Source organism: Pyrus communis, chromosome 10 (assembly GCF_963583255.1).
Source record: "Pyrus communis chromosome 10, drPyrComm1.1, whole genome shotgun sequence".
NCBI classification, from domain to species: Eukaryota; Viridiplantae; Streptophyta; class Magnoliopsida; order Rosales; family Rosaceae; genus Pyrus; species Pyrus communis.
This window is the reverse complement of record NC_084812.1, coordinates 10,424,302-10,437,107: the sequence shown is the minus strand read 5'-3', so window position 1 is coordinate 10,437,107 and position 12,806 is coordinate 10,424,302. Positions and strand designations below refer to the sequence as shown.

Genomic DNA, 12,806 nt, shown 5'->3' with positions numbered 1-12,806 from the left:
TGTTTTTTTTTTGTTTAGAAAATGCGGAGGGCTTGAGAATTGAGAGGTTGATATTATTGTGCTCTGTTTTCTCTCTAACCATGTTTGAACAACGCGCGCGCTTGGTTTTTTCGTTTTTCTTGTGTTCCGGCCGTTATTTCTGTTGTTTATATTTCAAATTTGTACTTTTATTTTTTTATTTATTTATCTTAGAGCAACTCCAATAATTGGATTAAAACTCTAAATAAGTTTTAAACTCAGCCAAAGCTTCTCAACTGAAAAAAGGTTTTGGGTTAAAACTTATTTTTGGGCCAAATTTAACCCAAAAAATGAGCCAATGTTAGTGGCTGGGACCCTATTGTTGGCTCTAGCTATCGGCAACTTGCAAAAAGACTAACGACTATTTTTTTTATCGGGCGGCTCATGTAGTTGGACGAACGGTGTAGATTCAATTGTTTATCAAAATAAAATTTATAAATAAATGAATTCAACTGTTAAGATCGAATATGAGCAAAATCTAACGATATAAATGGAATCTTAATTAAAGTATCAAACTTATTAATGTGCAAAGTCCAAAACTATACCGTCAATTTAACACAGAGTTAGACTATATGAATGCATATGCACGTCAAACTTACTTGAGTAATGTCTTTGAAATGCTTGATATTTTTGTGATTGATAGCATGGGAGACAAATTTAGACCAAAATAAGTAGAACTGAAAACATGACTAGTCTAAGTACTGATTTGGTACTGATGTGTTTTTATAAAAAATGGGTATCAAAAAAAGTTGAGCTCAAAAAGGTGTTTGGTAAACACTTAAAAACAACTTATTTTCATAGTTTTGGGTAAAAAAAACTAAAAACGTGAAGCAGCAAAAATGAGCTTATTCTCACAGCATAACAGAAACAGTTTTTTTTTCAAAGCACAGCAATACCAAACCAGCCCTAAAACATTACAAACTCAGACGTTTTGTTAGAAATTGTCAATTTTGCACTAAAAAGTCTTACTTTGAGTTTGAATTTCTTTATTTCCTTCATTGTGTAGAGGAATTTGCTTGGGGATGAGGATCCTCTCTGTGGGGATCTTAGGGATCCTCATATCCTAACCGTTCATCGTACACTGTACGGCCAGTTTTCGTTAAGTATTAGTTGTGTTTAATTTTAAATAAAAAATTTTAAATGATTTATGACCGCACAATATATAATGAATGACTAAGATATGAGGATCCTTAGAATCCCCACTATTTGAATCCGGATGGGATCCAAAAACAATTGGCCATCTTTCTGCCCTTTTGAGTATTTTGTCTGTAGTCCCAAAACATAATTAGTAAGTGGGAAATTCCTTTTGTTTCAAGGGGTCTTTTAATATGGGCCCGTCTAAATTTCTACGCATATTTTGAATGGAAATCACTAGTATTACGCTTTATAAGTGGGTCAGTAAGTAGGAAAGAGATCATCTCTGGAACTCTTTGTCCAAAGCTCAGGGATCAAGTGATCCGGACCTTTGAAATTTGATCTCACGGCTAAAAATAGAGAAGTTAGTCAAAACTTTCAAAAGTTATAATAATTTTTGGCCGTTGGATCAAATTTCAAGGGCCCGGATCACTTGATCCTTGGGCTTTGGAGGAAGAGATCCGAAGATGATCTCTTTCCCAATAAGTAGACCACACCTACACGTCAGATATTTACGTGTCCTTAATTTTCACACAAAGTACATCACGTGCCACTAAATCGTTTATGAAATGAGTTGTCAGATTCCAGAAATTTGGGGGAGTTTATCTAAATCCTATACTAACGATTTCAAAAGAGAAAAAAACTTTCCGATTATGTATTGAGATTCAAATTTGAATGATTAAGTGTGTGATAGGGATGTTACTCAGTCCTATGATTTGGTGGTATTCCTCTTCATTTGGAAGTGAGAAGTCTTAGGTTCGAATCTCATGGATGATGAATTCGATATCAAATTAGGTTGTACATTGCTTGGCTTAGCCGAACTCTAAAACCTACTTCAACCCTTGGAGTAAAACTCAAATTTTAGGTTCTAACCCTACCTTAACTTGCTCCAACCCTTGAGCCAAATATGAGTTTTAACCCAAAACTTATTTTTGGGGCAAATTTAGCCCAGAATTTCCTTCGGGTTAATGGGTTGGTCAACCATAGATGTGTATTTTTTTTAGTTTTATATTTATAAATTCATTTAATTCAACAGTTAAGATATATGATCAAATCTAATGATAAAAAAAAAGACCTAATGGTTTAAATTTAAATCTAATGGCTAAAATGATTAAAAAATATTTTTTAAGTGTTTCATATTCTTTCATGGTGTTCCGCAAGTTTCATGGTGCCAGTTTAGTGACTTTTTCATATTTAGCAGAATCTAAATATTTTTAGGTTAAAATGTTCGTAAAATTAAATTCGGATAGTGTACATAATTTTTTTTATAAAAATAATTACTTTAGAATCCTAAATTTATTCTTTAATAATCTCGGACGAAAAATTTAACCCATAAGGATTAGAGCAAAAAACTTGTTTCTGAGTTAAAAGCTTAATTTTCTTGGTTAAAAATTTTAGATTTTAACCCAAGGGTTGGAGATGGATAACCTTATTATTTATCTATTAAATGACATGGATGCTTATGTGGATTTTAACCTTTTTTGTTTTTTGCTAGAAAAGAAAATCAATTAAATGTAAGAACCTCTAGTACAACTAGTTCCAGAAGCTTCAAACAGAAGAGCATTAGATGCTTCCACAGGGATACAAGCATCCCAAATATATATGAAGGTTATCCATCTTAATACCAACCGAAGCTAATGCATCCGCAAAAAAAGTTCGCTTTCCTAAACACATGGTTCCATCTAACTTCCTGAAACGAAGAGTCACACCACTTGATATCTTCTAAAATGGATCTTAAACTCCACGGAGTCTGGCACTTCCTTTGGACCACATCAATGATAAGCTTGGAATCGCCCTCAACAATAATATGGCTAAAATTTTTCCTTCTAGCCCAAATGATAGCTTCCCGAAGCGCCAAAGCCTCAGACACATTGATGGTATTTGATCTCAAATTTAAAGCTCCAACCAGAAGAAGGTTCCTCTGATCATTCCTAATAACAAAACCTAGATTTTAACTAATATTAAAGACAAAAATAAAACTCAGAAAACATAAAATTTGAAAAAGAAAGGAGGTCGGCAACCTCTATCTTCCCCCTTGCCGATAAGGTCTGCAACTTCCATGCCTTGGATTGATACAAAATTTTGATGCCTTCTACAACAAGTCAAGTTATTAGTCTCTTGAATCTTCATGAGGTAAGCAAAACAAAACGCTAAATTCTATATTATTGTCCATATATGTAGGGTTTGCAAAATCCTTTTAGTTTTGTCAGATCATGTTTTTGATGATTTTTCCACTCTTTTAGTTTTTCAAATCAAACAAACAACTATCACAATCAGTTCTACTTGGTCAGCTAGCCAATCCCGAGGGCCCCATTTGGTGCCCTGGTATCTTTGTTGGCTAGTGAATTTGGTCAGTCTGTTCCAATTCTTGAGCAAAACAAGTTCTGCAAATTCCGTATGCAAACTCCAATCCACCACTCATTATTGAGTCGTCCACCTATAGCGAATTATTAATATCAAGGGAGAATCCCGCAAAGCAGAGATTTCTTTTTTTTTTTTCTTTTCTTTTTGTGATCATTAGGTTTGTATTTTATAACATGAAAAATGAAATTTCATCCAAGGCATTGCAGACCTCATAAGCAAAGATGAGATTCATTTTTTGTTATTTGGGTTCACAGTCTAATTATTTGTTTTCACAATTACAGCTAGGGTTTCTTCCTCTCTTTTTTTTTTAATTTTATTTTGAATTTTCCAGATTCTATGTTTTTTCAGTTTTATTTTTATCTTAAATATTAGTTAAAATCCACATAAGCATCTGTGTCATTTAATGAATAAATAAGGGTTTTAAATAAGACCCTTGGATGTTATAAAATCTAAAGGCTACAAAGAAATGCAAAAATATTTATCCCTTGATCCTATGATTCCTGCAAATGATGAAACCAAATTGCAGCTGGTTTAGGTTCTGAATTGGTTTCATACCTGGCACAAAGGTTGGTTTGTTGATTTCTTGTTTACCTACATGGGTGAAAGGAAATCATGTACCTGGGAGCCATGCATAAATATCTATTTTGGTGGAACTTTTACATTACGTATCCGTTTTGGGGGTGAGTTTTATAAATTTTGAGACTGGGAACTGTGTTTGCAAATCTGATTCAGGTTCAAACTGCAATTTGTTTTATGTTGTTCACATGTAGTTTATGTGAATATGGTCAGGTAACTTTAGATATAACAGGTCTCTTGATTGTTTAAGACTTTTGCTTGAATTTTAATGTTCTTCATAATTGTTGCTAGGGAGACTAAATTTGTAGACAATATTTGCAAATTAAATGATCTGTCACTAATAGGAAATGAGCACATTTATTAACGCTTAAGTAATTAATAATCCAATCATCAACTTCTATGATATTTAATATTCAGGCAAGCTTTCTTAGGGAGACAGACGTTTTGGTTCCTTTGATTCCAGGCGCCGTTCATAGCCCTTGCCCAGCCCAACCATTCCATCATGGAGGTCAAACCTAGCAAGGGCTCTCCATTAAAGCGATTTGTCTACAAATTTAGTTTTCCTAGCATTACTCAACTCTAAATAATGAACATGTTGCTTCAATGAAAAGGAAGAAGATCATGTGCCTATGGATTTTTTAGATCAACGTTGATATGACTTTAATTTGTTGTTGGGTTTGTTGATTTTGAGGGACAGAGAGGAAGTCTGAGAGTCAGAGCTTTTCCATTTTTTATGGGTTCACTAGTTCTAGTGCTTGATGTGTACCCAGCACCAGCATATTATGTTTTGATTATTCTGGTTTTGACGTTGTATGTGGGAGAGAATAGGGTGTGATCTAACTATCAAATTGAAGCTTAAGAGGAGAGAAAGAGTTTCACACCTCAAACGCGCCGTGTGGTAGTCAGAGTTGGCCGGAGTTTGGCTCAAAAGCCACGAGGCTCTCCAAGGAAGTTTGCTGGGTTTCCTGGGCTTCACAAAGACGAAAGGAGAAAGACTCAACGTGGTGGACGTGGTGGTGTCATCTTCGCCGTCATTTTCTCGATCTTGGGTGTGTGGGTTCGGGGAGAGGGAGAGAGTGTGTGAGAGAAAGAGAATGAGTGAGCTGAGAGAGAGAGTACTCCGGGGAGAGAGGAGAGAAAGAAAGAAGGAAAAGAGATGGGGGTGGGGAAGCTGCCACGTGGCAGCCAAAGAGAGAAGAAGAATTTGGAGAAAATCTAAAAAGGGAAAACCGGATTGGGTAAAGGATAGGGAAAAAAATGGTAATCTCATAATTCCTGTTAAAATGAAATTACAATTAATTGGGATGGGATTTCACAAGGCATGAAATGACACGCTCCGTGTGTTTATTAGCCTTACGTTTGACATGGAACGACATTCCACCCAATTGCATTTTATCTTGTTTTGTTTGTTCTTTTTTCCTTTTTGTAAGACTTTGTCATGGCTAAATAAGTGGACCTTTACCATAGTGGTGGAAAAATGTGTCGTGAGTTTAATTCTCATCAGTGGCTAATCTAACATATCTAATCTAACAAAACTTATCGTTTGAGTGACAATAATCAATGCCTACATCATAGGAATGGTGCATTGTGCAAACCAGAACTCTAATAAGCTGCAAAGCTTGAGTGAATGACAATAATACAAGTATGTGATAATCAATAAAAAGAAAGACCATCGATCACAATTTATAAACCTCAAATATAAGTTCGTAATTATGAAAACATAGTCAAGTCTCTAAAACCTCTGAAGGAGTTACCCAGACATCCAACGACTTTTCCAATTCAAACCACAAAGATTCTCAATAACTATCGTTCGTAAAAAATCTAGGGCTAAAGGGACGCAGTTCGGCTGAAGCCTACATAAGCAACCAAATAGGAAGTGGACACCCATAGCGGATTAACCAAGCAGAGCCACCCTTAAGTAACCATGTAGGAAGTGACCCTTCATCGCGGATTAACCAAGCAAGGTCACTCATAGGAATCTGTTAGGCAGCGATCTCCCATCGCGGATTGAGCAAACATGATCACCCCTAAGTATGTATGGCCATAAGGATCGCCCATCGTGGATTAACCAAGAACTATCCATAGAAATAATGGTCCCCTATCGCGAATTAACCAAGCATGACCATGGTCCCTTATCATGGATTAACCAAGCAGGACCAAGATAACCAAGTAGGTAGTGACCCCCCATCGTGGATTAACCAAGCAGAGTCACACCTATGGAATTGTTAGGCAATGATCACCTATCGCGGATTAACCAAGCGCGATCCATAAATGGTATCGTCCCCTATCATGGATTAACCAAGCAGGACCATCCATGTACCATTGCTATATGGTGCAAACTTGGTGTCACTTAACCCTGTGACACTAGGCTACATAACGGTCCCCCCTCAGTTTAACAAATATTTCAATATGCACTTCAAATCACATTTTCACAAATATTTCCAATCCATGAATCAAATCGCATTTAATAAAAATAGATCGATGGCCAATTATAAAAATCACATTTTAACATAAAACACATTTATAAAACCAAATCATATCCATAAAGGATAATAATATAAGAAAACAGGGTAATAACCATATCACATATATTAAAGTCACTTACCGAGACAAGTCCACAAAGCCTCACTGAGTCTCTAGTAATACTAATTTTAGTAATTCAAATGGTTCGAGACATGTTGACCAAAAACCAACTCCCAATCAACGATGAGGTCCATAACCCTCTATAATTCAATCTAGAAGATCCACAAATTGGATTTCGGACCCGTAACTTCCTAAGGTCCATATTCTGCTCATAGAACAACATACTAAAATCTCATCACGATCTGACGGTCGGATCTCCGCCAATTACTAGAATTAGGTGGCGGTCAACAATTTATTTTACAAACTTAGAAATCCAATTCGGGAAGATCCGTAGTCGGATTCCCAATTTTTCAATTCCTAATACCCTCAAATATTATGTTCTATAATACTTTAGAGTTTGGTGTCAATCCAACGGTCAGATTGTCAATTCATGCAATGATCAAGTGATGTATCGTAATGAAACTAAGTTCAAACAATCAACCATGTCATACAGATATCAATTCAAAGATAAAGATATCACTTTAGCATAAAATAACATTGGCAGCCCACTGGCCACAAGCCACTGCACGCGCCGCTGCCAGTGGCGGTTTTTGGCGAACGGAAACCTAATTTTCCGACTAACTCTAAAAATTGTCAAATTTTACAGGCAAGTAGATTTCTATGAGAGGAACAACTTTTATACCTGGGCTGAAGTCCAATTCGACGAGGAAACACCTAAAAGCCCCCTCGATCCGTCGGAGACCCTTGATTTGGGTGTTTTTTATTCGACTCCAAAACAGCTCCGCCGCTCCCAAACTTGTTTGGGCTTTTTTCCTGGGCTCAAGATGATTCTATAGGTGGTGGTGATCGAAGGAAATTGTTTCAAAATTGGAGGATCAACGGCAGGAACCCCCACACCCACCGATGCAGTTTTCCCGAATTCAAAGCCAAATATCTTTGATTTTGAGGTGTAATAGGATGAGGAATCGAGGGGGAGTGTTTTCCCGGTGGTTAGGTGACATGGTTCGCCGGAAAAACCAACGAAAAACCATTGGAATTGGTTGTGGAAAATGGGTCGGGTCACAGGTTCTCATTTGCCTATCCTCCTCCTCCCTTTTCTGATTGGCCACCTCCTCCCCTTCCTCTCTCCTTTCTCTTCTTTTCTTTTCATCTCAGTCGTCCACGTGTCACTTTCTTACTGCTCTAGAAAATCTGGAGATTTCTAAGTGAGGGTCAAAATTACAAAAATGTCCCTAACTTTAAACGTTAATAACTCTTTCGTTAAAAATCCGTTTCGCGAACAGTTTGCGCCTACGTGTTCGTGTGATCGAGCTCTATTTGAAAATATAAACCGTGGCCTCGAAAGGTCTACAGATTTTAGATAATTAATTTCCAAACTTCAAACTTCGTAACTAGTTTAATTAAAATCTAAATTCAAATAAATTAATATAATTTCTTGAAAAATAATATAAAATCTCTATAATACGAATACGTAAATTATAACAGTGAAATCCAGGAATGGGATTTCACAATTGATCCCTCAACTTTAATCCAACTAGAGAAATGGTTCCTTAACTTTAATTCAATTGTAGCAATGGTCCCTCAACTAAAAATCTATTACCATTGGTCCCTCAACTTTAATCCAACTGGAGAAATTGTTCCTCAACTTTAATCCAATTGGAGAAATAATCCCTCAATTTTAGCCCAATTGGAGCAATGGTCCCTCAACTTTAACCCAATTGTAGTAATGGTCCTTCCAACATAACTCGTTTTGACAAATTTCTGACGAAGTTGACGAAAAACACCATAGCTACACATTTTGATGAGTTGAGGGACCCCAATTGTAGTAATGGCCCTTCCAACATAACTTATGTTGACAAAATTCTAATGAAGTTGACAAAAAGAACCATAGCTACACATTTTAATAAGTTGAGGGACCAATAATAATAGATTTTTAGTTGAGGGATCATTGCTTTAATTTGATTAAAGTTGAGGAACCATTGCTACAATTTACTCTTTTAAAAAAGCTACCTTAAGCTAAAATCTTTCTTTAATAATTTCGAGCTAAAATTTTAAGCCAAAACTCTTGGAGGAGAAAAATTGTTTATGAGTTTGAACTTATTTCTAGGCTAAAAATTTATGTTTAACCCCAACCATTAGAGTTAGTCTTAGGGTTAAATACAAATAACTACCCAGCCTTTAAGGTTGATTCTAAATTTGCCTCAATCTTTTAAAATATTCTATGAAAAGGTTTTGAAAATTAAATATGTGTTAGGTCTCCAGTATTAATTAACTGACGACGTCCCCAACGTTAAATAACAGTGTGGACATATGTTGAAAATTCGAGGATCCTGTTTTATATATTTGTCCATGTCATTAATTACACTCTAGTGACCTAACAAATGTCAATTAGGTAATTATTTGTAATGTATTAAAATGTTGAGACTAATGGTTATATGAATATAGAATCATCCGCAATCTTTATTCGTCTCCAATAGATGATGTGGACGAGCATGAGGATAGTTAATTTACGGACCAACTGAAAAATGTAACCATAAATACATTAGAGATGATTTGGTGTAGATCTCATCGTCTTCTGTGATTAACCTATATTTTATTGTATAAAACTGTTTATTTTTTAATCATTATTTAACTGTCATTTGCGGAAAAAAATAATCAATTTGGAGATTGTTTCATCATTCGTATTGTACGTATTGGAAAAACTAACCATTGAAATGAGATTAATGTCCTTCAAAGAGTTGTTCATTTATTTTAAACGTACTGTTCATATGACTGACTAAACAATTATGTCAAGTTTTGTATAAAGTTTTATTATTTTTTGCGTAAAATTGTACTTTTAATTCACAAAAACGTCGATGAAGTGGCATATCTACCCTTAAAAGGTCAAGTACACCCTAATGCTAATAGCGAGTGATTAATTACTTGCCTGGGACGTGAACACTCCACGTTATAAAACAACACTCTCTCTCTCTCTCTCTCTCTCTCTCTCTCTCTCTCTCTCTCTCGTTCCTTCCCCTTTTGTTGTCCTTTTTATTTTGTAAGCTCTCTCTTTGTTGCTTCAAAAATTGGCGTAAAATAGCCTATTTTCAAATCTCAAGTGTCAAAATGATGAATATGATTGATGTGTAGACAATGTTATTGATATAAATTTTGATCAATTCACTGACAGAATTGACACTTCGCATGGACGCTCTATTATTACCTCCTATTCTTGAGGGGTGATCGAGGTTGGGTGGCGATGCCCGCAAAAAATAAAGAATTGTTCGCTCTTTTGGGGGCCTTTCGTACTCAAGGAAGAATTATTGAACGCACTAAAATCTAGTGGATGAGTTCAATCTTCATGAAACGCCGGGTTTAAAATGATCAATTGGTTTTTATTTATGACGTTTATTTGTGATTCAACAATTGGTTTTGATTATGATCACTTCAACAATTGATTTTGATGATTTTAGTCAATTGGCGTATTATAAATTTGACGTTTGATTGTCTTACCTTTGAAATAAATAAAAAGTGGAGCACTGCAGGGACTTGAATGAGTTACTTGATGCGTAGGAAAGAGAAGTTCCTATTTGTACATAGGAAGAGGACCTTCCTCTGAGCCATTTCATATCATTTGGGCCTCTTATCCCCTTCATGTTCACCAAGTAAACCTTGCATTGCATTTCTGCTAGGGCATTTTTTGTCTCCGTCGATCGCAGAAATGCAATGCAAGGTATTTGCAAGAGGCCTTCAAGGCTCCTGTTGTTATTCAACTCACAGATGATGAGAAATTTATTGCTTGTGGTTTTGACATGACTAGAACCTTCATCCTAGCTAATAAGAGAGAGAAATGTGTATGCTTAAGTTCAGGCATTCTACTGCACTTTAGAATAACGTACGAAAAGAAAGACGAACAAAGGACAAGGGGGGAAACGTAAAGAAACTAACCAATATCGGTTGTGTGCTGTAAACTTCTGTTTAACCACTTCACTCTGAAGCTGAGCTACAAGACAGAGAATTCTAAAAGATAGTAAAAGCACAGATGTGACCAAAACATGGATCATATTGAGAGTGCTACAACAAAATCCAGCTGATTACGATCGAACCAATCACGATTCATTTTCAACTTGAGTATCACACAGCATATGGCAGCAGGGCCAATCTGTATCCTTAAGGAAAAATCAGAGACTTATTAAACTTCTTGCTTCTACTCGTGGTTCATGCCAATGCGGGAAAGCCATAAACCTGTGCTTCGGTGACTAAACTCCTGCAGATTCTGGGTTCTCCAACATTGTTGCAACTATCTTACATATAGGCATGGTTTCGTTCTTACTTAGAAGCTTCATGGAAGGATGAACCTTGACATCAGGAATAAACACCCTATCTCCTATATCTAGATTGCTGACATCCACCTCAATCTTAGTAGGAATGTTCTCAGCTGGGCCGAGGTACCTTAGACTTGTTCTAATTTTGTTCAGGTGGCCACCTGTGTTGGCACGAAGAAGTGGTAATCAGTGCACATTGCATGCCATCATACTTAAACCAAAACAAATCAGTCTTTAAAGAACGCACAAAACCATGTCAAATAGGGGCTCCAATAACGCCAAGCTTTTAAACATTTTACACGCATGGTTATAGATATCAGAATGTGAGCAGCCAACCCGATACCCATTGGAAATGAGTGGAGCGGCCCAAGATCATTTAAACTATCACGCGCAGGAAAAACTCTTAACAATAAATATCCTTATAATCTGAACAACAACAACATAAGCAGCTGCAATTTTGTTTTCAATACGTAACGGCTATAGATGCACATCGATGACCAAGTTTTCTACCTATTCCTAAACAATCCAACTTCAATGTTACGGCTTTGGGATCAAATACGCAACTTGTGTTTACCAATGATATGAAACAAACCAAACAATGTGCAACCAAAGAAAAGTAAATTACCTTTTTTGAGACCAGGACAAACATCTTCACCTTTGAAAACAACAGGGACATCAACTTTCAGCTCGGAGCCCTCATCCGCCCAAACAAACACCAAATTCAGAATCTTCCCACTCTCCTGGTCCCTGTGAATCTACACAATCAAACACCCCAAAATTCAAATCATTCATAAATTTTCAATATATATTATAAATGGACGAAGAAAATGAGAAATTGCCTTGATGGGTATGACATTTCCGGATTCGAGCAAATCCGATGACCCGGACCCGGCTCGGATCTGGAGGGGGAACCGAGTGGAGCAGAAAAATGGGAATTCTACCGACTTGAGAATGGCCTGAATCTGCTTCCTCTCGGTGGTCAGCAACTGCTTCCTGGCGACCGGTTGAGCGGCGGCACTGCTATGGTTCAGCTGCTGGGAGAACACGACGGCTGGGATTCGACCTTGAGCTCTGTCTTTGACGGAGACTCTGTTGCCAGTGACCTCCCGAGGGATGGCTTGGATCGTGTGGTAGAGAGCCGCGAATGATGAGAATGGAGGTTGCGGTCCGAAGCTAGAATTTTGCAGAACCGCGCGGAAGTTGCCGCCGGCTGTGCGCCACCGATTGGCCATTTTTGCTTTGGGGTGGGGCGGGGGCAGGGGAGTGTTGGTCTCTGCGCAGAGGGTTTTGGGGTTTAAGGGTCTGGGCCTTTGGGTAGAGATGACCTTTGCCTTATCAGAGCGGTGGGCTCGTTGAATAATGGACTTATTGGGTCTCCAAATTTGGGGGATGTGGGCGCTAATTACCGTCTCTTAAATAGAGGAGGAGAAGTTTTTTTGTCTGATTATCACATTATTACGCGGTGTTGTCAATTTACGTGTATATGAGACTAAGATTTGTACTTTCACAAATAGATAAAGCTCGTTATATTAACCATAGCTCACATAAATTGCCAACCACAACCTCTTCTTAAAAACAATACCCTTACCATCTTCTCCCCCAAGTCGTTACTATGAGAGGACTCGAATTTGAGATCTCTTCATACCCTTATGATACAGTGGGGATAAGTGCTACAAGGGGGATATGAAAACTTGCAAATTCACTAAATGAATTGAGGAAAAAAAAAACCGATAATTATAAACTACACAACAATATTTAAAACACATTGCTGAATTTAACGGTTGAACGTTAATTTTAAGAATGCAAACAAAATTTGACAAGTGAATA

At 37.0% G+C, this 12,806-nt stretch overlaps 1 protein-coding gene across 2 annotated transcripts; it reads right to left on the bottom strand.

The window, feature by feature from the left end:
• Nucleotides 1–10,420: 10,420 nt before the first annotated feature.
• On the bottom strand, nt 10,421–12,313 carry LOC137748638 (uncharacterized). 2 transcript variants are annotated; one of them, XR_011070100.1, is made up of 4 exons: nt 11,819–12,313; nt 11,605–11,734; nt 10,603–11,140; nt 10,421–10,488 (listed from the first exon to the last, which is right to left on the bottom strand). XR_011070100.1 is itself a non-coding variant. In XM_068488803.1 (3 exons), the coding sequence occupies exons 1-3, from the start codon at nt 12,209–12,211 to the stop codon at nt 10,914–10,916; spliced, it is 750 nt and encodes a 249-aa protein (XP_068344904.1). In that variant the 5' UTR covers nt 12,212–12,313; the 3' UTR covers nt 10,510–10,913. The 2 variants fall into 2 exon arrangements, 1 of the variants encoding a protein (XP_068344904.1); XM_068488803.1 differs by lacking the exon at nt 10,421–10,488 and having other exon boundaries at nt 10,510–11,140.
• Between the last annotated feature and the right edge of the window lie 493 nt (nt 12,314–12,806).

Coding starts and splice junctions, on each gene's coding strand:
- LOC137748638 (XM_068488803.1), bottom strand. CDS start 12,211: ATGGCCAATCGGTGGCGCACAGCCGGCGGCAACTTCCGCGCGGTTCTG. Junction 11,735..11,818: donor GAAATGTCATACCCATCAAG/GCAATTTCTCAT, acceptor TTGATTGTGTAG/ATTCACAGGGACCAGGAGAG. Junction 11,141..11,604: donor TTGTCCTGGTCTCAAAAAAG/GTAATTTACTTT, acceptor GTGCCAACACAG/GTGGCCACCTGAACAAAATT.